General features: G+C 36.8%; 1 protein-coding gene across 6 annotated transcripts; it reads right to left on the reverse strand.

The window, feature by feature from the left end:
• Positions 1-8850: 8850 nt before the first annotated feature.
• LOC128526821 (membrane-spanning 4-domains subfamily A member 15-like) lies at positions 8851-23533 on the reverse strand. 6 transcript variants are annotated; one of them, XM_053498985.1, is made up of 9 exons: positions 23452-23484; positions 19817-19890; positions 17692-17879; positions 17193-17294; positions 17020-17076; positions 16632-16721; positions 16182-16295; positions 10707-10787; positions 8851-10557 (listed from the first exon to the last, which is right to left on the reverse strand). In XM_053498985.1, exons 3-9 carry the CDS (start codon positions 17851-17853, stop codon positions 10480-10482), a joined length of 684 nt encoding a protein of 227 aa, XP_053354960.1. In that variant the 5' UTR covers positions 17854-17879; positions 19817-19890; positions 23452-23484; the 3' UTR covers positions 8851-10479. The 6 variants fall into 6 exon arrangements, with proteins under 6 accessions (XP_053354960.1, XP_053354961.1, XP_053354959.1 ...); XM_053498986.1 differs by lacking the exon at positions 19817-19890 and adding an exon at positions 22701-22749 and having other exon boundaries at positions 23452-23467; XM_053498984.1 differs by lacking the exon at positions 19817-19890 and having other exon boundaries at positions 23452-23533.
• Positions 23534-24870: the final 1337 nt, after the last annotated feature.

The raw sequence follows: 24870 nt of genomic DNA on the forward strand, positions 1-24870 counted from the left end.
TACCAGGTGAGTGTGATGAGCTGGAAAGGAATTATCAAGGAAAACATAAGCCTCAGGATTTGGAACAACACTGATGGTGTTTGGCTAAGACAGATACGCAGAGATGCATAGTTACATATTAACATGCAGTTGCAAACAGTAGAAAAGAACATAGTCATTATTATTAATAATAATAATAATAATAATAATAATAATAATATTAATACTATGCATAAGTGAACTCCAGTTCTAGACTTCCCAATTCAAATAAGACGAGATTGAGATGACCTTCCTATCCATAAGACAGAACCTAATCTGTTTGAGCCACCACTGCCCCAGGAGTCTTTAAAAAAAATTAAAGACAGATGATCAGACTGATGATATTACTGTATAAAGGTATGCATTGGAATAAATATAGCAAAATTAATATTGCGTGTTTTGGACGATGTTTTTTAAATTCTTAACATCGTTAGATTTAGGCGCGTCACTTTACAAGCAAAAGCTGTGATTAATAGCAACTAGTTTTTGTTACATATACTGTACTATTGGACTTCGCCTTTTTTCTGTTTTTTGGGTGGGTGACGACTTGGCGGCATACTCGTTCAGCCAAAGCTAATGCTAAGACTAGCCCACTGAAGCACACCTCTTCTGTGCTTCACGTGTCCAACAGGTTTGCTCTCCTCAGTGATGCACCCGCTGGGAAACCTGAAAGAGTTCTGGTTATAGGAAACTCTATACTGTGGCACGTGAAATTAGCCAGGCTTTTAGGGGTGCCAGCGGCAGTGGTTAGGTGTATACCAGAGGCCAGAGCACCGGACATAGCAGGTAATCTTAGGGCTCTAGAACAGCATAGGTTTTCTAAGATAGTGGTACATGCTGGAGCTAATGCTATACGCCTTCGTCAGTCAGAGGTTAGCAAGAATAACTTTTCAGAGGTGTTTAAACTAGCGAAGGCGATGTCTGATCAAGTAATTTGCTCTGGTCCCATCCCAATGAGACGTGGCGACATAGCTTACAGCAGGTTATGGTCGCTAAACCGCTGGATGTCCAGGTGGTGCTCCGAAAATAATGTGGGCTTCATAGACAATTGGAAGACCTTTGAGGAAAAAGCTGGCCTATTAGACAATCCAGAGCCCAAGCCAGGGAGCAGACAGACAGGCTTAACCAACGGTCTGCTAGCTGCATAGAGTCAATTCATCATATTGAGACTGTGTCTGTTTCCCGAGCTAAGCAAAAATGTAGAAAGACTTCAAAGAAGTCTGTTTTAGTAATTTAAATAACATAGATACCACAAACTCGGATCACATTGGTGCAGCTGGCACCTCTGGAAGCTAGGACTGTTAAATATTAGACTATTAAATATCTCTCGCATCTAAAGCAGTTATTGTTAATTAAATCATCAAGAATCAGGAATTTGATATCCTCTGTTTAACTGAAACCTGGATTAAACAGGACGAGTATGTAGCTTTAAATGAAGCTACAGTAGGGTTCCTGGATACAGCTACATACACCAGCCTCGGCTAACAGGTAAAGGAGGAGGCGTCGCAGTTATTTACAGTGATAATTTGTCTATCGTACAAAAAAAGGGACACAAATTTAATGCGTTTGAAATTCTCTATATTAACATACCAAGTGTAGCTACAAATATTAAGTCAGCTCAGTCGATCCCGCTAACTATAATTTACAGACCTCCAGGGCCGTACTCTAAATTTCTTAGTGAATTTGCTGATTTCCTCTCAAACTTAGTCGTTTCTGTAGACAAAGTGTTAATTTTAATGTTCATTTTATGAATCCAGAAGACCCTGTGTGTAGAGCATTTATGTCCATACTGGACTCGGTGGGCGTAAATCAGTGTGTAGTAGGACCCACTCATAAAGCAGGTCACACTTTAGATTTAATAATATTTTTCGAATTAAGCATAAGAAATTTATTCACAATTCCACTGTCTGAAGTTATCTCAGATCACTATCTTGTCTCAATTAAAGTGTGTCATAGTGATGATGTTCGCACAGCACCGCGCTACCGTATTAAACGTACATTTACATCAAATACCACACAGAGTTTAACCAGTAATCTCCCAGAGATATCAACATTGATTAGATCACCGTCTGACCCCACAGAACTCGATCAGGAGACTAAATACTTAGAGTCAACGTTCCATTATACCTTAGATAATGTAGCTCCAGTTAAAAGAAAAATTATCAGAGATAAGAAACTCGCTCCCTGGTATAACGATCACACACGCACTTTAAAACAGACCGCCCAGAAATTAGAACGTAAATGCCGTCAAACTAAATTTTTAGTATTTCAAATAGCATGGAAGGAGAGCGTCCTGAACTATAGAAAAGCTCTTAGTGTAGCTAGATCAACATACAGTATCTCTCCACTCTTACAGAAAATAACAAAAAATAATCCTAGAAATTCGATTAATACCGTAGCCAAATTAACTAGTAATAAGACCACTGCAGAAATCTCCACAACAACAAGCAATAGTGAGGACTTCATGAACTTTTTTAATAATAAAATTGTAAATATTAGGCATAAAATTGAGGCTTTGAAACCAGACAGTGTAATTGATGCAGATGTTAATCAGGCCATCTCAGATCGGAACCTAGAATACTTTACTCCCCTTAAAGAGAATGAACTAATTTCACTCATCTCTCCTGCAAATTAATCAACCTGTACATTTTCTTAAACAGATAGTACCAGTAATAACAGAACCCCTGTTAAGAATAATTAATTTCTCACTCAGCATTGAGTATGTTCCAAAATATTTTAAATTAGCAGTTATTAAACCGATTATTAAGAAACCTGACCTCGACCCCTGTCAGCTGTCCAATTACAGGCCAATATCAAACCTCCCCTTTATCTCTAAGATTCTGGAAAAGATAGTAGCGGAGCAGCTATGCTCATATCTACATAGAATTGGCATACATGAACTGTATCAGTCAGGATTTAGGCCTTATCACAGTACAGAACAGTAAATGTAGAAAATGTAGTAAATGACTTCCTATTGGCCTCTGATCAGGGATGTGTAACTATGCTTGTATTACTCGACCTCAGTGCAGATTTTGACACCATTGATCTTAGGATTCTTCTTCACAGATTAGAAAATGTAGTAGGAATTAAGGGTACAGCCCTCTCCTGGCTCAGATCCTATTTGACTGATCGTTATCAGTATGTGGACTTAAATGGTGATTATTCTGCATGTTCTCTAGTGGAGTTTGGTGTTCCACAAGGTTTGCAGGACATAAGAGATTGGATGCTAATTTTAAAACTAGTTCATGCTTTTATTGCTTTTAGGTTGGACTATTGTAATGCCTTACTGTCTGGTTGTTCAACTGGATGCATAAACACGCTTCAGCTAGTCAAGAATGCAGCAGCGAGAGTCCTCACTAGAACCAGAAGATACGAGCACATCACAACTACCTTATCTTCACTTACATTTACATTTACATTTAGCAGACGCTCTTATCCAGAGCGACTTACACTTTTTTTTTTTTTATCTCATTATACATCTGAGCAGTTGAGGGTTAAGGGCCTTGCTCAAGGGCTCAACAGTGGCAACTTGGTGGCTCCCTGTGAAATTTTGCATTGATTTTAAAACACTACTCTTGACATTAAATGGTCTCTCGCCGCAGTATTTGAGCAAACTACTAGTGTCTTCTGATCCGCCACGCCTACTTCGATCAAAGGATGCAGGCTGCTTATCAGTACCGCATATTATGAAAACTACAGCTGGTCTCAGTGTTTAAGTCCAGGCTAAAAACCTATTTATTTAATCAAGAATTTTTATAAATAGATTTGTCTTGGGTAAAGGAGCAGATTTAGGGGACTCATTGACGTAGAGTATTAGGTGAACTGGTATGTTTAGATGCTGTCTTCCCCACTCTCATGGATCACTCAGGTTTGCTGATGGTGAGGTGATTGTTTGCTTTACATCCCAGGGAGCCCTCATGTCTGTGTTTCCTTCTGTCTCTCCCTTTTAGTTATGCTGTTATAGCTAGTCCTGCCGGAGTCATTCCTTGCACTCTACACTAATTATTTTGGATTATACATTATGTGACTCCGACCATACCTAACTGTTATCTCTCCTCTTTTGCTCTCCCCTCTCCTGTTCTCTCCTGAGCTGCCAGTGATCCAGACTGCCGCTGCCCTCCGGACCTGTCTGACCCATCCTGGTGCCCCGCTTCTGGTTGGAGATCTCGTCGCATGGATGCCCCATGTGTCTCTTTAAGATGTGTCTGGTGTCTGGGGATGGTTTCACTCTACCATGAAGACAGTTCTGGCCTCGACTGGTGTTGACAGCTGTTTCTCTGAGGACTTGACTTGGCTACAGTTGCTCGATAGTTCAAGAATTTCCTATAAGTCTACCTGAGTCTCCAATAACCACCTGGACTCCATATTACCATCAATTAACATCAACTGTTATAGCTGAACTGGCTGCCACCTAACACACTGTATAAATGCAGATCAATTCCTGCTTCCTCTTTCACCCAGGTGAGGATGGGTTCCCTGTTGAGTCTGGTTTCTCTCAAGGTTTCTTCGTATTACTGTCTCGGGAAGTTTTTCCTTTCCACTGTCAGCCTCGGCTTGCTCACCAGGGACACACTGACCATTTTGATTCATACACATTCACATTTGATACAAACTTAAATAATTATTTTAATTGTGTTAATCTGCTGTGCGACAATGACAATTGTTAAAATTTAAATTTAATTGAACTAATAGAGACGCCAAGCTGGAGCAGAGAGAAAGCTAGCAGAATATCAATCATTGCTACGGAGTAGCGCTGAACTTAAGATACAACATCGATAAATTACCAGACTGAATACTCCTTTGCCTAAAATATATTTTTTACCGCTCCTTTAAAAAATAAGATTTGTTAATGATGTATTGCTTTTGCATTTTTTAATCCATTGCCTTATTTTGTAAAATTTATTATATCTATTTATATTAGTGTTATGAATGTAAAATTCATGCCTGTGTTACGGTTTTATTAGTAGTAGTAGTACAGTATTAGCATAAAAGTATACATAAAATGTTTATAAAATTACACTTAAAAATAAAATACAAATTTTAAGAGTAAATTTGTGAACTATTATTAATAGTTCACAAATTAATGTTTTGTATTTGGTTTCTTTTTTGTACTGAAAATAAAAGCATGAAAAGAATACCATGATCATTCAACTCTTATTGCATCCATGATTGAAGCAGCATACCCACTTGGACTTTATATTCAGGAATATGCGATGCTGATTCCTGCAGCTAATGCACTGAAAATATTCATTGCCTTAGCACCCATTAAACTGGAAGGGGGAAAAAAAGCAAATAAAGTCGAAAAGACAAGACTGAAAAATCTGAATCTTTAAAACCAAAGCTTTGGTAAAGAACTCCAGATACAAAATGTATGTAAATGACCACAAATCTTCTGTAGAGGTAAGCTGCCTTAAATCCGTCTGTTACTTCATGTACCTCCAGACAGATGATGTTGAGATTAGGGCTCACTGGAAGCAAACCATAACGTCTACATAATTGAGTACATAGAGTACTACATGGTTGAGGCACTTAGCCTTGTTTCCATGTCAGAGGTGGCTTTTGGGCCACAATTTTTCCATGGAGACCACTTTTTACAGAAAATAGATAGGAGTACCTGTGTCCCACTGGTTTTCACTAGTTCTTCTGATGTCAAAGGAAAGTAAAACATGATGTGTCTTTTACCTGCTGCAGTAAGTTTCCTTCGCTGACCACTACAATCCCAGTCTGAAACAACACATCCCAGTCTGTTTTGAAATTGTTGCCTAGAAAAGACCTTGCTGTTTCAGTACAACTACCTTTTATCTTGTTGCTGTGCTCAGTGTTGCCATAGTATATAAGGTATATGACTTGAAATTATCTTACATAACTTTACCTTAGTAGCAGAGTTTGCCTGTTTCCCACCCAGTTTTAAGACTCCTACACAGCTCTTTGGTTAATGACTGTATTGCAATCAACGTATTAAATAGATGAAAATTAGTAACAGCGGCACAGTGGCTTAGGTGTTCCCAAATTACCCATAGTGTGTGCCCTGTGATTGATTGTCACCCTGTCTAAAGTGTAACCCCGCCTCATGCCCTAATACTCCTGGGAGAGGCTCCAGGCCTCCTGCAACCCGTACAGGAAAAAGGTCCAGATTGACCCCATCAGTTCTAATTGATTCTACTGACTTATTTTTAATTAAATTTTTTTTAAAGATCTGTAAACTGGCTGCTGTAACATTTTAAATTTGCATTAATAAAGTTAACTACTATTAATGTCGCTATTAAGACTGTGCGTGTTTTCCCGCAAGATGCTTAATTTAAAATGGACAAAACAATGAAAGACATGGCAATGTCTCGGTTTAAATGATATTGAAATTAATTGATAGTAGGCTATCTGATAGTGTTGACTTCATGTTTTTCTTCAGGGACTCCATGCAGATTTGAGTACTTGAAATTCCCATATAGTGTGTCCCATATTTGTGTGTGCCCTGCAACTGATTGACATTGTCCAAGGTGTACCGTGCCCCAAGTCTCCTGGGATAGACTTCAGGCCCCTTCATGATCCTAGGTCTTAGTTTAGGATTCAAATATTTGTCACACATACAGACAGTGAAATGGGTATATTGTCCAGACGCATAGCTTAACAGGCAAAAGCTCCAATACTAATGGAGACGCCAAGCTAAAACAGAGAGAAAACCAACAGAATGCCATTCATTTCTTCAGAATATTGCTGAAATTTAGAGAATCAATAAATCAACAGACTGAATACTTCTTTCCTTATTGTTTTTAATTCTACTTTTATAATTAAGACTTATTAATGGTAATTATGTATTGAAATGTTTAATCCATTGCCGTATTTGGTAAAAATAAATTAACTTTATTCATATTACCGCCCAAACCGCTCCACAGACGATGCAATCTCCCATCTCCTACACACATCACTCACTCACCTGGACACTAGGAAAGGGAATTATGTTAAAATGCTCTTCATCAACTACAGCTTTGCATTTAATACCACAATTCCCTCCACACTCACCACCAAGCTGGAGAACCTGGGACTCAGCTCATCTGTGTGTCAGTGGATTTCCAACTTCCTAACTGGCAGACCACAGGCAGTAAGGATTGGCGGACATGTCTCAGCCCCACTTACTCTCAGCACTGGGGCCCCCCAGGGTTGTGTTCTGAGGCCTCTGCTGTACTCTTTGTACTCCTCTTTGTAAGACAAAGGAGCTGATAGTGGACTTCAGTACGAAGCAGGAGAAAAACTACCAGACCCCAGTTATCAACAGAAGCCCAGTGGAAAGAGTGGACAGCTTTCGATACCTCGGTGTTCACATCACGCAGGACCTGTCATGGTCCTGTCACATCAACACCGCCCGGCAGCGTCTGTACCACCTCAGACGCTTGAGAGACTTTAGACTGCCCTCCAAGGTGCACCATAGAGAGCATCCTGACGGGAAACATCACAACCTGGTTTGGGAACAGCCATCCAAACAATGGACTGTTTTCTCTGTTGAGGTCAGAAAAGCGATTCCGCTCCCTGAAGACCAACACAGAGAGACTGAGGAGGAGCTTCTTCCCGCAGGCGATAAGATCTAGTACAATCCTTTCACATCCATGGACACTATGGACACATTCACACACATCTACACTTACATGTTTATGTTTACATTCTGGACCGTTGCACAAAGACACTTTAATAAGGCACCTTAATAAGTCACTTTTTATGCACATTAACACACCATCTTTCTTTCACCAATTTTTTTAAAAATGTTCATGTATAGTAAGCTATATTTCTATTTTTATGTACAGTATATTTCTATTTTAATCTCTATTTTTATCCTAGTTAAATTTAATTTTCTATTGTATTTCTTTTATTTATTTCATTTCTTTTATTCATATTTATTTTTTATTATAAGTTTTAATTCTCTTTTTTAGGTCACTGGCGGTCATATAAGCATTTCACTGCATATCGTACTGTGTATGACTGTGTATGTGACAAATAAAATTTGAATTTGAATTCATTAAATGTTCTAAAAAAATGTAAAATTGATGCCTGTGTTATGGTCTTATTATTATTATTAGTATTAGTAGTAGTAGTAGTAGCAGTCATAGAACTTTGTAGAATGTAATAGTAGTAGTAGTGGTAGTAGCATAACACTATGTGTAAAAAATACATGTGGTCACATTTTTATAGTAAACAGTAAACGCATGCACGGTTAATATTTGCTCTTTTCCTTTGTTAGATCAGTGGTTCTCAAACTGGGTGTCGCGATGCCTTGGAGATTTAAAAAATTGTCTTTTTTGTGATTATAATACATACTTTTTAGTATTACAAGTAAATGCTATAAATAAATATTTTCTAATTTGTAAAGATACTACTGATTGAGTGTGAGTGTTTAAACTAAGTGTTAAAAAAAATAAATTTGCGACTCAAAGATATGACGTCACTGTGCAGCGACTGGCTCACTAGTTATTACTACAGTGCACATTTGCACGTGAAAACTGCAACTGCCGAGATGGATAAATTTGTTATTCGCAAATCTAAAAATCTTAAGGAAATTGTGGACATCAAAATAATTTTGCCTTACCTTTTTTTACACCCTTCCCTTTAAAAGTTAAGGCAAAATTATTTTGATGTATAATAAATGTAGTCAAAATACTGTGAACAGCTTATGTTTATTGCTTGGTTTTGATAGTGAGAGTCGCGAGATCTTGTCGATCTTCAATGAGGGGTTGCTGGCTTAAAAGTTTAAGAACCACTGTGTTGTATTACATTCATGAATTAAAGTGATACTCATTTTTTTCTTTTTTAATGAAATAAAATATAATATCAATATGAGTGAAAAAAAAATATGAACGTAATTAGAAGTTTAAACCTTTTAGGTCATTTTACACAAGTCGAACCATGTTAGTCTAGCCAACACATTAGCCCCACTAAACACATTGCCTTTTCATACCAGCCTATAAACACATGAGGGCCAGAGTTTTACTGTGTATGTGCTGCGTATGTACTTGATGCATGTACATTTGAACATGCTATATAATGTACTGTATATCTAAAATATAATTTGAATAAACTACATAATCATGTTAGTGTCATGCTAGAAACATGCTTTTTTATGTTGCTAACTACATGTTAATATAATTAGCATCCTGCTAGCAACATGCTAACATGGGAGTGTGCTCATTTTACTCAGAAAACCAATCAGTTTCTTAGAATCATTGTGAAGCTGTCAGACAACGCCCTAGGCCCGAGTTTTGCCACAGCAAGCACCGCTCACATTGTCTTCAGAAAATGTAGCTCTCTAGTTGTTTATTAGCCATTAATTCTAGCACATGGTGAATTTTGCATGAGGTTATTAGCCTTAGTTATACCATGGAAAATATAGTTTATACTTTAATATAAAATACAGTAAAACCTTGGATTGCGATTAATTTGGTCTGCAGGTGAGCAAAAATGTTTAATCATTTTTTACTTGATAACCAAGCCTGGTCTTGATACATGAGTAGCGTAGTATGTATACGCTGAGCGTAACATAATCACAAAAGAGCTAATGGTTCTTCTCTCTCTCGTGATGTGGGATTGTTGGTAATCGCCTTCCATGTTCGGTCTCAGTGCGTATGCGTCACAAATATAGTCAACATCCGTGCACGTATACTGTTTACTAGAACAGTGTGACCACGTGTGTATGTGCATAAAGCATTTTTTAGCATCTAAGTGTAGTGACTGTTGTATAGTAACTGTACTGCAACAACAGCCTCCGTGAAGAAAAAAGTTAAAAAGGCTGTAGTATTGCGGGAGATGAATGCTTAATGACGGTGCAACGTCGCATTTCCGCAAAGTCCTCAACAGGAAGAAGAAGAATGTCATTAGAGAGATTCCTTGTTAAAGTCCAGTAACACCCTCCTCCATCTTCTCTAATCTTACACCAGCCATGATTTTGTCAAAGGTAAAATGAAGGTTAATTTGTTTGATTTTTGTACTTCAATATACCAGCAAACTTCCGAGACACATTATGCTCGCAATCCAAAATGTACCCGTCTGTATATACAGTACATACTGTGTGTAATATATAATATTGAAAATGTTACTTTATATATATATATATATATACATTTATACATTCATATACACACATTCATATATTCAATATATATAAAGTACAATGACTGTACAATACAGTGTGTGTGTGTTCTTTTCCTGTTTGTTGCCAGAGGTTTGGGGCCCCCAGTAAAATAACTCTCCTACAGCAAAGACTACTTTCATGAAGTCCCAGGTTGTTTCAGCTATCCATCAATTAATGCTGGATTCAACAGATGGATGGATATAAAATTACTCAAAACTTGCTGACCAATCAGAATCCAGATTGCATCAGTGCTGTGGTCTGTTTTTATTATGATGTAATAATGTGCCAGTAGAACGGAGTGCTAAATTTCCAAAATTACATGAACAAATGACTCTCCTCTGAATCTTTTTTCATCTCAATGAACTGTATGGTGGAGGACTTTCTACAGGCGTGCTGCTCATGCTAACAGCATTGCTTGCGTTGATCCCCTGTAAAACAAAAAAAATCTATAAACAAATGTGTAATGCCTAATAACTGGCACCTCAATTTGGATTTTACATTAATCTGTGTAAACATGATTTCTGAATCTTGGTTAATTGGAGCTTCATCGCAACCTTAGCACTCAGGTTTCTCTTACCGGATAAGCGTGATGAGCTGGTAAGGAATTGTTCACGGAAACATATCCCTCAGGATTTGGAACCATTGGGAGAACATTTAGCTGTAAGACAGACACACAGAGCTTCATGGTTGGATATTAACATGCAATTGCAAATGGTAGAGGACTATTTTGCTAACAGCAATAAGCAGCCTGTGAAATGTCCCATACAATACATATTGTATTTGTATAGTAGCTCATATACAGTATACGTAGTAGAACAGTGGTTTATATTAATTCATTACTTTTTGCATCACCGAACAATTCTTAAATTTCCCAATTCAAGTAGGACCACAGTCAACACACAAATGTTAATAATCACCTGACTTTGCACATTGACTGGTTTATTAAATTTGCATTCTCTCTATTGCAGATGCTTGCTGTTCGCCTGTCCGTGGATCTTGATTTTGAACGCTGATTTGAATTTGTTTACAACTTCCTCTAGTGAAACTGCAAAAATTATTATAAATACTTATTATTATAGACTTTAAAATACTACTGTACTCTTGACATATAAAGCATTAAATGGTCTCGCGCCACAGTATCTGAGTGAACTGTGTCTTACGATCCGCCACGCCTACTTCGAACAAAGAATGCAGGCTGCTTGTCAGTACCACGTATTATGAAAACTACAGCAGGGGGCAGAGCTTTTTCTTACAAAGCCCCAATGTTATGGAATAGTCTTCCAAATAGTGTTCGGGACTCAGACACAGTCTCAGTGTTTAAGTCTGGGCTAAAAAACCTATTTATTTAATCAAGAATTTTTATAAATAGATTTGCCTTGGGTAAAAGGGCAGATCTCGGGGACTCATACACGTTGAGTATTATGGTGAACTGGTATGTTTAGATGCTGTCTTCCTCACTCTCATGGATCACTCAGGTTTGCTGACGGTGAGGTGATTGGTTGCTTTACATGTCAGTTCCCCCTCATGTCTGTGTTTCCTTCTGGCTCTCCCTTTTAGTTATGATGTCATAGTTAGTCCAACGGAGTCTCTGCTTGCACTCTACACTAAATATACATTTACATTATACATTATGTGACTGATCCAGAATCCCTCTGCCCTCCAGACCTGTCTGACTCATCCCGATGTCCCATCATTCTGGTTGAAGAGATCTCGTCACATGGATGCCCCGTGTGTCTCTTTGGGATGCGTCTGGTGTCTGGGGACGGCTTCACTCTACCAAGAAGACAGTTCTGGCCTCGACTGGTGTTGACACATGTTTCTCTGAGGATTTGACTTGGCTGCAGTTGCTCGATAATTCAGGACTGGAATTTCCTACTGGTTTACCTAAGCCTCCAATAACTACCTGGACTACATATTAACATCAATTAACATCAACTGTTATACCTGAACTGGCTGCCACCCAACACACAGTATGAGTGCAGATTAATTCCCGCTTTCTGTTTCACCCAGATGAGGATGGGTTCCCTGTTGAGTCTGGTTCCTCTCAAGGTTTCTTTATTTTACCATCTCAGGGAGTTTTTTCTTGCTACTGTTGCCCTCGGCTTGCTCACAGGGACCATTTTGATTCATGCACACTCATATTCCATACAAACTTAAATAATTCTTTGGATTGTGTTAAGCTGCTTTGGGACAATGACAAGTGTTAAAAGCGCTATAGAAATAAAATTGAATTAAAGAGAGTTGAATTGAAACTAAAAACAGTATCCATTTCATGACACACAACTTCAAATTACTTTTATTCTAGCCTCGTATGGAGGTGGTCACTCTCTTGTGAGAACATTTCTCTCTCTTTCTTTCTTGTTTGCAGTTTCTGTTTCACATATGCTTTGTATGGTTAATGAAAACTCATTGTTTCTTCCTTTTATCTCTGGGTTTCTTATTGTTATTCCCCAATCCCACTCTGATGAAGACCATTAAGTGTCCACTGCATCCTTAAAACCACCCTTGTGTATGTGATTAAACCGAGTTATCGCTATGTCCAATCAGATTGCACAATGCTCTTATCAGGCACATCATGTGTTTACTACATTGTCATTGTGTCTGGCTTGGTTCATATATACGTAAATACCACGATACACGCATTGTTCTCATCATGAAATGACAGTGTGAGGAATTGGATCAACTATTTATACTAAATTCTCTGAACATATTATTGATGCATTGATAACCTGCTTCTTGCAAGCCATAAAGATGGATGAGACCAGAGAAATAGAATATGTCCTTAATATGGTCTTTCACAATCTGTGTACTGAAATACATTTTCATACTAGTTTGGAGAATAACCAGTAAACCGACTTCGGTCATGGTTGTTTCTGTTTAGTGGGCGTGGCCTGTGACATATTATCATGCAGCTCCCGCTGAGCTCCTGTCTAGTCTATTTTTAGGCGTGCCAGCTGCCACCTTTTAGTTAGAAGTTTTCAGTACCAATCTTATAATGCCCACGTGACATCAAACATTCCGTTAATATTATGACATATTTTAGATTAATGTGCAAAAACTATATAATAAAACTATATAAGACTACATGCCTTTATAAGACTCAACTTTTATTTAAGCGCACTCACAATAACGAAAAAACATTGCGATTTTGTAAATGTTTGAAAGCAAATAAGGTGCGCTGTTCTGTATTGTTTTTGGTGAACTTGAGCGCGTCAGAAAATGATTGCAAACGTTTTTTTAAATGGTCAGAGTCAGTCTGCTTGCTGTTTTCCCGACGCATTCATAATCATTAGTCTACTTCTGCCGGTGCGCTCTGGAAAACTTCATGCATGCGGCTGAGTGCTGATTAAAACTATGTAGTAAATTGAAGAGGAGAATCACAATGCCGAATCGAAGTCCTGAGCCCAAACCTCATTTAAATTAAATTAACAAATATTATAAGTAAAAAAAACAATAGCCCACGTTTAGAAACCGTTTATAAATTCTTTCCGACATGAGTTGGCCCGGTGTTATGCGCAGAGCGCCGGGAGATTTCCTGGAGCTCAGAAATCACTGGGCCATTTTTTTCTAAATAGATGCTATCTTTAAGGCCTTGTTCACACAGGCGTTAAGTTTTTGGATAAACGAACGCGCTCTGAACGTCCTAGACGTTTATGTTGCGTTTTGTAGTGACGCTTGATTGACTTCTACACCGGCGTTCGTTTGTCTCTGTCTAACGTCAGCCTGCAGCCCAAATTGTAGTTTGTGTGTTAACCTGTGGGGGCAGTGTGTCGGGAACTGGATATGAAAGCCCGCCGCTACCGGGTTCACTCTCTGACTGCACAACGTCGGATTAAAGGAAGTCTTTTTTGTGGTTTATGAAGAAATGAAAATCTCCGCGTAAGTTTTTCAACAATGATTTTTTTTATTTTGCCTTTTTCCGCATTTCCCTATGTATAGCATGGAGGATCATGGGATATATCCGGTCCTTCGAAGCGTAAAATGAACGCGCAGAAAACGAACTAGAAGCGGTTTTCTTGCGTTCGTTGGGTTTTGAACGCCAAGAAAAAGCTGCATGCAACGTTTTTTTAATGCCGTATAAACGCGCAGTCGAACAGATGCACGTCACCAAAGCCAGTGTGAACACTCTCATTGACTCCTATGTATAGAAAACACTTGCCGCTTGATCCGCGCTCACCGGACGCTACGAACGCAAAAAAAACGCTCGATTTTAACGCCCGTGTGAACAAGGCCTAATAACTGATGGAGGTTTTGAGCTGTATACACACGCATTTTTGAGGGGTTTAATAATATTAATAAGTCCGAGCAAACCTACATGAAAGGTGAGAAGTGAGTAACACACATTTATCAACCTTTGATAAAAACACTGCCTTTTGTAAAGTGAAAGTACTTTACAAAAGACAAACAGCTTTATTTCAGTCACGAATTCACAATCACATCACATTCCAGCTATTATTTCCAGCCGTGGTTAAATAATGGATAAAATAACTATTAAATGCTGGACACAAACAGCAAATATAATGATTATTATAAAAAGCCGGAAGAACTTCGTGTTCATAAAATAATATTTACTTAATAATAATATATATATATATATATATATATATATATATATATATATATATTTTTTTTTTTTTTTCATGTCTTTTGATGATGTCGACACATTTGTACGTTTTAAATAAGACATGTTGGCATATTTACGAATCAGGACATTCGCAGTTAACACTATCAGATAGCCTACTATCAGGAAATTAAATTAATTTCAAGGCCATTTAAACTGAGGCATTGCCATGTCTTTCACTGTTTTGTCCCTGTTAAAACATTACAAAAACTATATATGAAACGTATTAGGAATTTCAAAGCATGAATTTGGGCATCTCATTTCATCATTATGAAAATAATATGAAGCACATATACACACATTAATGAAGGATCTGTTGTAAAACAAAATAAAATTCATGTTTGCTTCAGCATTGGGAACAATATTGTTTTAGACTAAGTAATTATACACCAGTGTAGTGGAAATTAGGTATAAGAGTGTGTTAGTTATGCCTGGTCAATCCTTCCTATTAACTGGTCAATCCTTCCTTCGTCTTGCTTCAACCATGTCCTCACTAGGCTTTTTATAAAAAATGCTGCAGGGAGGCAATACTATGTATTTGCTGTCCATGTTTTTTTATCTTGCTTGATAAAGTTCTAAACTTCTGTTATTTGCTTAGCATTTTTATTCCTTTTATATTAAAAGTTTTTAAGCCATCCCGCTTGGTGTTGGTTTCATGTTGGCTCAAAGTTAATGTTTTTAACAAAGACCTCTGCACTTACATTTTAGCCTTATCATATCCCTGACATTAACTTCCCAATTTCTAATGAATAAGGGAAGTTAAAGTTCTCCTATGGTACAGATTAAATCTACTGTGAACGTTATTTTTATTTTTTCCAGTTTATTTCATTCATTCATTCTTTATATTCCTTGTCCTAATGCATTGTCACAGAAGCCCGAGTACACCCTGGACAGGGTGTCAACTCATCACCGAGGAACATACACACTTACACACACTAAATCACACACTACGGCCAATTTAGAAAAGCCAATTAGCTAAATCTCCAAGTCTTTGGACTGTGGGAAGAATCCACCAAGCATTGGAAGAACATACAAACTACACACACATACTGAAGGTTTTGATAGCTTATTAATATTAATAGCTAACAGCTCCTCCATGTTATAATTCCCAGAAAGACCTGACCACAACCCCATGATTATTGTAAAATTATCATATTTATTTTTAAGATATGTGGCAGATTTTTGGGTGTAACTTTATGTTGATGAAGTCGGTTTAATCTAAATCCAAAAAGCCGGATGTAAAGGTAACCGCATTAGTTTGCCAGCTGTATTTTGCCAGTGTAAGGTCCGTGCATTTAAAGACAAATGTATCCTGATCTTAGATTTAGGATTCTCAAAAAATTAGGACAGATGATCAGACTAACTCCTCTTTAAAGTATGCATTGGAGTATCTATTGTGTATCTGTTGGATATTGTTATTGTAATACTTACAATAGGCTGATTTGAGCGCCTGGCTTTACAGGCAAAGACTGTGACGCTGATAGCAATAGCAAACTGGAGCAGAGAGAAAACCAGCAGAATGCCAGGAATTTCTGTAAGGTAGCTCTGAAAATAAGATCCAACACACAAAATCAAAGGAAACATCAACAAAATGAAAAGCCTTTTCGTTATTTTGTTTTGTGTATATGGTAAAACTTTTTAATCCATAGGCACTTTTAATTTAGGATTTTATTTAAATACCATTGATGCTTGTGTTATGGCTTTAGTTTAATAATAATAATAATAATAATAAAACACAAGTACTGGATTTAAAATGTATATTTATTAAAAATTGTAATATAAATTTGAATTCATTTAAAACGTTGTAAAAATCTATATTTTAAAAGTAAATCTGTGCATTAAAGATCTGTGCAAAGAAAAATGATTATCACTGGAACATACCCAACTGTACATTATTTTCAGAGAAATTGACGCGATACAGTTTGCTGTACTTATTGCACTTAGAATATTCAGTGCCATAGCACCCCTCACCTGGGAGAAATAAGAGCATATAAAGTTGAACACATGATTTCAAAAAAAAACAAAAAAAAAAAACTCTGAGCTTGGCATTAACCATGACTGTTATTCATGTTGCTTAGCAGTTGGCTTGTACAAATAAATAAAAATAAAAAAACAGTAAGAGAAAAAACAGTTATATTTAACATTTATGTAAAATGTAATATTTACCCAGTAATTGAACATAAAAAAGCATACGGCATTTTTACTTGCTAAAGGAATTGGGAGGACAAGTAGGAGGGTTTAAAAAGAAGTGCTGTTGGTGTTTACATACCGCACACGGACCAAGCGATTTGCTCGCTAATACAGTTAGAGAACCAGAAATGATGTGCTGAAAACATGAAAAAACACATTTCCTGAAACTGTCTAATGTATTCATACAGTGTATAGTGATATAATATATGATTATCATTTTGTTAATATTTATCTAAACTGAAGAAGACTTACAATGACTGAGCTCCAGATAACATGTCCAAACCACCCACCGTAGTGGTGCATTTCCACAAGACTAATCAAGAGCATCCATAAACCATTGATTATTTGGACGGCCTGTGGGGCATGGCAAAAGAAAAAATAAATAATGTTCATTAAAATAATAATTTCTTTTAATTGTCATTGTTATATATCACACATTTTAGTATAACTTAGAGTTTGCATTTATTGGAATTATTAAAACAAAGATGACAAGTATTTTTTTTTTACTTTACTTATTTTAAATGTTATTTTCTGCAACATGTGTAGAGATTATGGAGATCATAGTGAAGGAGGAAGTAGGAATTTATTTTTTTTTTATTATAAAATACAACATTTCAGTAAAATCAATTAATCAATGAATTAGTTAATGCTAAGCAGTTAAAGACAAATCATGAAAAACCACCACCACTACCACCAACAACAATAACAATTCATCATGTGTTCAGTGCTGTTTAGCAACTGTCTTACTTACTCCCAGTGCTTTGGGTTCTCCTTTCAGGAATGTCTGCAGTGGGCTAAGTGACTGAGGGCAGTTTTGTTCTGTTGTCCTCTGAGCAGTTGATGAGGGAATAACCTGAGTTACGATGGTGTAGCCAGCTCCTATGTTAGTCACAGGTCTTTGAGCGCTGGCCATCTTAAAAGCTCCTCTGGGTTTTTAATCTGTGAACAAAATACAACTTTCACTACCAGCACGATGGTGACGAAGAAACAGGAGTACAAACGACGACTATAATGTGTCACTTAAACACTGACTTCAGCCATGGACTCATTGCTGTTTCCCAGAATCCACCACGGCATCACAACATTGCTGAACCCCGCCCTGCCCCGGCTTGTTTTGGATCAATTGTTTTAATGAGCCTAAACGACTTTTTAAAATTTCTTACCTTTTTTTTTTTTTTTTTAAATAATGAAATGCAGACTAGTACTGATTTAAAAAGCTAGTGAAATGTTATCCAATTGTAGACAAAAATTACTGCTACAGCAATTACTGGTGCGTTACAGAAGAAAGAGAAAGTACAACCAAAAGGGTAAAACAGGAAGCCATAAAAAAAAAAAAACTCTTTTCAAAAAAACAATCAATGCTTACAATGTTACCTGTTACAAAATATTTAACCTTCTATCCTTTTCAGCAGTGCAGTCTCTATCATCGTCCTATAAAGGGTTTAATTTTACGCTATCGTTCTGTTCTTATCTGCCACACATCCGGTATTGCAGAGCAAGTGTTAAAATGTCTCCTGACATAGATTTTCCATCTTGTTTGCACGTCAAATTGCGTCAGGAATTAACATTCCTATGAAAGGTATTTCCTGTTCTGAATTTCACAGTAGTCAAGCCCGCGCCTGCCCTCTAAAGAAAGGCACCGCTTTTGATGTTACTGAAATATCACACAAAGCATGAACTCTTGACACAACAAAATGTCATCATAAAAAAAAAAAACTCCACACAATTTTTTAATCCATTTTTGTGGAGTATCTACTTTACGAGGCCTGTGAATGAGTTGTTATAGAAAATAAGAGCATATTAAAACAAACACTTTAATATAAATCTGTGATTTGCAGCTGCACTACTAACAGAGGTGCTGTTATCTCAAGGTAATTATGTGGGCAGTTTTGTCTCTGGCTGACTCTGGGGATCAGAAGCTAGACTAGAAGTAACTAGAAGCTAAATTTAAAGCTAATTTTAAATTAAAACGTTAAATTAAATCGAATAAAATTTCGATTGACATTGTCACATACACCTATAAACAGTATGATATGCAATGAAATGCTTGGATGACCACCCGTGAACTAAAAATAAAAAAGAAGAAAATAGAGATTTTATATATATATATATATATATATGCAAAATATAGAAAACCTTAGCTGTAATAAAATAGAATTAAAATGGAATTGAAAATGGAAGCGTACCAGATGTTAAATGTATCAGGGATAAGTTTTTGAAAAATTATCAATGCTCATTCACGAGCAGAACAAAGTGCAAAGTTCCATAGGTGTGCAACATGTAGGCCGCGTATAAATATGTTTTAATATGCAATGGAAAGAGTAATGTATTTTATTTATAAATTTTACTTTTATTTTTGTTAAGTTTTTATAGTAAAGTAGTATTATAGAACTATAGAAATAGTTTTTAAGATACTTGTAAAAAGCATATTTAATAATATATTTATGATTTTCAGCTCTTCTGTTTAATTACTTAAAGATTAGCGGGAGTGGTTAGTAAGAAAGTACATCATTACTGTACTTAAGTACTTGAGTATCTGTACTTGACCGTTTTCCATGTGTGATACTTTTTACTTCTACTTGCATAATTCTTTGATGAGAAACCTGTACTTTTACTCACTACATTTTAAATAAAGACTGCTGTCACGTTTGGGGTGCTTGTGTCCGCGTGGCATAAATGCAGAGGTAAAAGTGACATTTTAGATGTACTTTAAATGAAAACTATAACCAAAACTGGAACAAAACACAATAAACTCGAGCGCAACTGATGACTTTACTTTTAGACACAATAACCATACTAGTAACAACAATAACAAGTGCTAGATGACAAACAGAACTTAAGACAGGCTTTTTATACTATTAAAACTTATGAGTCACCTCAGTTCAGGTAAGTGCTCCCATCACCTGACCGAGGTGCAGTCGGGGACATGAAGTTTCCACTCAAAAAGCAACTACAACACAAAAAAAAAAAAACACAAAGAGTCTGGGTGTTTGGCGCCCTCTAGGGGATAGGGGACACGATTTTATGACCTAAATCACACCTCACATTGGAAGGACATAAACGAAACAATTGGACCAGTCCTGGTTTGTACAAATGGCTGGCAAGTCATTATGAAAGCACTGATTGGTTAGCAGACCAAAGTACCAGCGTATCGATCCCACCCACTTGGTCTCTGGGCTGCAGATTCTGCAGAAGTTTAAAAGTTAAGAAACTAACATACTGAGCAAAAGAGTTCTAAACTGTTTGGTTTGTTTTTAATGGCAAAAACGACATTGTTCTTTTAATAACACATTATATTTATAAAAATGTTTAATTGTATTCTGTGTGCTAACAATGGTAGCAACTATCTAGCTAAGCTACTAAAGTAATGGAATATTCTAACAATGCTGCTCACTGTTCATTTAATTAATGTCTTAATGTCAAATTGCAAACAAGAAGTCATGGCATCATGTCTATAGACTTTAAACTTGGTATAGTGGAAAAGTCTTAGTTTACGAGCACCGAGTATCATGTATAGTGTTACGACCCCCGGTCTAGGGTTCAGGGACGCAACAAAAGAATAAATTAAAAAAAAGAACCTTTACAACCAGGTTTGAGTGTGCGTGGTCTTTTATTTTTGTTTTTTTCTTTTTTTACGCACACACACAGACACACACACACACACAAAGGAAGCTCTTGGCTTTAGGGGTTCGTTCTTCGTACGTCGCTTGACACATCCGAGATGAATTGACACATCTAAGATGAGATCATCGTGCTAATTACGATCTGGCTAAGTTGGTTCTTCGAGCACACCTGTTGTTGATGATTAGTATAGCTGATTTGAGTTGTCTAGGATTATTGTGCGTTCGTGCGTTGGTTTAAAAGGCGATATGCATCGACAGTAGAAACACTGATCACAACCCCTCCGATTGGTTGAGAAATGGAAAAAGAGCGACTCAACTTTTTTTTGTAACACTTGTTATGCGCTGGATTGCCCCCCTACATAATCGCTATCAAATATTATATTAGAACATAAATTCATAGGTTAATGGTTTACAAATTACATGAGACAATAAAATAAAATAAGCAATATGAAAAGAAATATGTTGTACATAAAAAATAGAAATATTAATATTTTTTCAAATACAACATGTATACTTTTAGATTGTTTATTTTATAATAAAATTAGTTTCGTCCAATTTATCATTATAAAATATTTATTTTTAATATATATAAATATTTATTTGCATATTTTTATGACAAACCCCTGAAAAATAAATGTGTTACAAAATAAACATTATACAAGAATTTGTATTAATGGTCTTGACGGCTGTCTCATGCCTAGGGTTTATTATAATAGTAATATCATATTTGATAATAATAAACCTATGAATTTATGTTCATATATAATATTTGATAGCGATTATGTGTGTGTGTGGGGGTCCATGGCGGGGGGCATATACTTTTCTTTTTCCACGTGAGTCAGTCTGCGTCAGTCGTGCTATTTAACCAATCAGATGTGACCTCGCCATTTTAACCAATCATAACCCGCCAGGAGTGCAGCCTAAATCCTGTTTACATGAAATAAACCTGCTTCCGAGCAGGTTCAAGCTTACAGATATGTTGCTATGACAACAAATGCTAGAAGCGCATCGAAGAACGAAACAATTCAAGATCAGGACAAATCCACAACAATCAAATCCAGCTAACTGAGTTAGCGACGTACAAAGAACAGACCCCAGGGTTGGGTCAAGGCCAAAACACAGGGGCGTCCCACTCGTGGGGGGTGTGGGTGTTTTAACACCCACACTTTTCTTGGTGAGAGGGTTCAACACCCAGACTTTTTCTAGTTTTCCCGCAGTTTTGAACAAACGCCTTCGCATTCGCTCCTCCGTTTCTCTGGCCGCTCTGTGTCTAGGCTCGCTTCTGGTACTTTTCCAGATACTTTGAATGTTTATGCTTTTGAGGTTTTTTTAAATAAGCTTGATATAAGTTTGGCAGGATGTTCTGTTTATGTTTTGTTGACATGTCGAATGTTTTCTTTATCATATTTCGTTTTTTAAACTAATGGCAATTGCTAATTGGGATAGTGTTCAGTAGCTAACCGCTAAATTCGGTTATGTGTGTGGCATGCAATGCATAAAGTAACTGTGATGAAGGAGGCAGGAAATTGATGAGGAGGGACAAATTGACAATGTTAAGCAATGTATTTATGGGTTTATTGCCAGTGCAATTGATTTTGATATTTTGAGCATTGTTTGTTCAATTGCCTGTTGTGTTTGATTGGATCTGTTGAGGAGAAAAAAAAGTGAGAAATAATGTCAGTTTGCATACCTGTTGACTATGGAAGAATATTATTTTAATGTTTAAAAACAGTAAATTGTTAAATTATTTATACTATTATTTATATTATTACACTTTTGTTTATATTATTATTATTATTATTATTATTAAGAAAAAGCTTTTTGTTTTATATCTTCATTGCTTATTTGCTTATCTGCAAGTAAGCAAGATGTATCAGTCCCAGTCCTGTCAGACCCATGTAGCAGTCCCAGTCCTGTCAGACCCATGCCACTATCAAGCTTCCCACTGTCCTTTTGTCACGCAGTATCATTAAGATGCAGGAAAGAAAGAGGTAGGAGAAGATTTACACCTTTTTTCAAGAGAAATCCTGTAAGTGAAGTTGAGAGATGAAAGTTGAAAAATTAAACAACAGTAGCCTATTACCATTAGATGCTGTTTGCATTTATTTCATTGTATTACTTTTCAATATTCACTGACCCAAACTCGCCTCAGCAGTGTTGCTGTGTGCCGTGTACATAAAGACAAGCTGGACAGGGGAAACAGAAAAAAGGTTGCTGAGCAGTTTGTCTCTTGTAAGGAGAGCAGAAAGAGCACTTCTGGTTCTTTTAAATGAGAGATATAGTTGGTCATATATTATTTGGTCAGTTGTTGTTGATTGCATTTATATATGTACATAGTTGTTTATATTTTTGTTCTGAATATACAGTATGTTGTTTGTATGAAATGTCTAACAAAATATCAAAAAAATAACTCCCTTAGATTATTAAAGCATTTCTGATTCTAAATCTTTAGCAAGTCTAGTGTCAAGTGTGTTCTGAGTGTGTTTTTAGTATCACTCTAGTATCACCATCACTCATTTAAACTGAAAGCTTTTTATATCTTGTATGTTAATACCTTTTGTACCCTTCTGTCATTGTATTCATCATTTTTATTGTTAACAAATAAAACACATTCATCCCCCACACTTTTGAAAAGCTTGCTACGCAAACAATAAACAAAACCCTGTCCCTATCTCCTCCCGTAAAGCTAACTAAACTACTAAGAAAACTATAAACCAAAAACACAGGGCTAAACTAACTAAACATACCAAAAAAGGAGAAAACGGTTTAACAGAAAAGGCACCCAACCCCCACTGCTTCCATAAAACTAAACGTATATACGAACAAAATGGGCTATTTACAAAAACAAAACAATAAAAATAAAAACAGAAATAGAAACCAACACTCACAACACCGGCGCGACCCAACAGTTCGTACAAAAAAAAAAAAAAACACAACACAAGCCAACATCTCAGAAACCAACATAATCGCGCCCCTTCCGGTATTCCGGGAAATTCACTTTCCCTATGTTTCCCCGGGCGCGTGCAGTGCGCGCGCAGATTCAAATCATGACGTCACTCGCTACCAAACGCTGAGAAGCAGTGTTGCCAATTTAGCGACTTTTCAAATCCCTCTAGCGACAATTTTTTTAAAAAGCGACTAGCGACAAATCTGGCGACTTTTTCTTGTGTTACTGGAGACTTTTGGAGACTCTGATGTGTCTGTACTGACTCTTCTCAACTTGCCACAGCAGCTGCCGCCGCCGCCGGCCCCTCCCCCGTCCCAAAGCACTCACAGACAGGCCTGTCCTCTCTTGGAGATAATACACGGGCATACTGCCTGTATTGCAAGACTGATTTTTATGCCAAATTTGCGATATAAAAAAACACGTCAACTCAGAAACATACACAAAAGGCAAAGCCTTACAATAGTTCGACACAAAACAAACTGCCATTTATGGTAAAAAAAAAAAAAAGACTCTTCAAAAAAAGCTGAAGCCACCATGGCATTAGTTATCGCTGAACACTGTTCTATGCTGGCATGTGATCACATTGGAGAAGCATGTAAAGCTGCTTTTTCACACTGTGCAGCGTGCTTAATGCAAATTACGTGATGACGTCACCTAGCGACTTCTACGACAGCCAATAGCTACTTTCCTTATTAACGAGTTGGCAACACTGCTGAGAAGGCGAACGATGATTTTAACAGTTTTTCTCTCGTTTTAAAGTGTTTTTTTACGAACTTTGTGAATTAAACAGATAACCTATGCAAAATAATCGAGTGTCTTTTCGCTTTTTTTTTTTTTTTTGGATATTTGAAGATAATTCAGACGTTTTAAGCTGCTGTAAAAGACTGGTTTGCTGGTCCAGTACTGACATCACGACTACTTTTATTACACGTACAGTAGCTGTGTGATGATAGATGTGATACTGATTTATTCTAAATATATTTAAGGTTATACTTTGTAATTTATTATAGCATGTAACTCAAGGGTAGAGTGTCTACTTGTGATAACCACCATACTCTTTTTTTTTTTTTTTTACCCACTCAAACATCCAGGTCTATGGTGTACAGATCAAACACAGGTACAGCGATTATAGGACACCACACTCATGGTTATTCATCTATCTATCTATCTATCTATCTATCTATCTATCTATCTATCTATCTATCTATCTATCTATCTATCTATCTAAGCACCCACATATGATGGGGAAACATGATATCCTGAAATCCATGATATACTGTATGGATATCCCTGATGAAACAGACATACATAATTGGCACAGCACTTATTATAATAGCATTTTTACATTAAATAATGAATC

This window comes from Clarias gariepinus, chromosome 6 (assembly GCF_024256425.1).
Source record: "Clarias gariepinus isolate MV-2021 ecotype Netherlands chromosome 6, CGAR_prim_01v2, whole genome shotgun sequence".
In the NCBI taxonomy this organism is placed as follows: domain Eukaryota; kingdom Metazoa; phylum Chordata; class Actinopteri; order Siluriformes; family Clariidae; genus Clarias; species Clarias gariepinus.

Coding starts and splice junctions, on each gene's coding strand:
- LOC128526821 (XM_053498984.1), bottom strand. CDS start 17,853: ATGGCCAGCGCTCAAAGACCTGTGACTAACATAGGAGCTGGCTACACC. Junction 16,296..16,631: donor TGAAAATAATGTACAGTTGG/GTATGTTCCAGT, acceptor TCTTATTTTCAG/AGCTACCTTACAGAAATTCC. Junction 10,788..16,181: donor GGCGCTCAAATCAGCCTATT/GTAAGTATTACA, acceptor TCTGTCTTACAG/CTAAATGTTCTCCCAATGGT.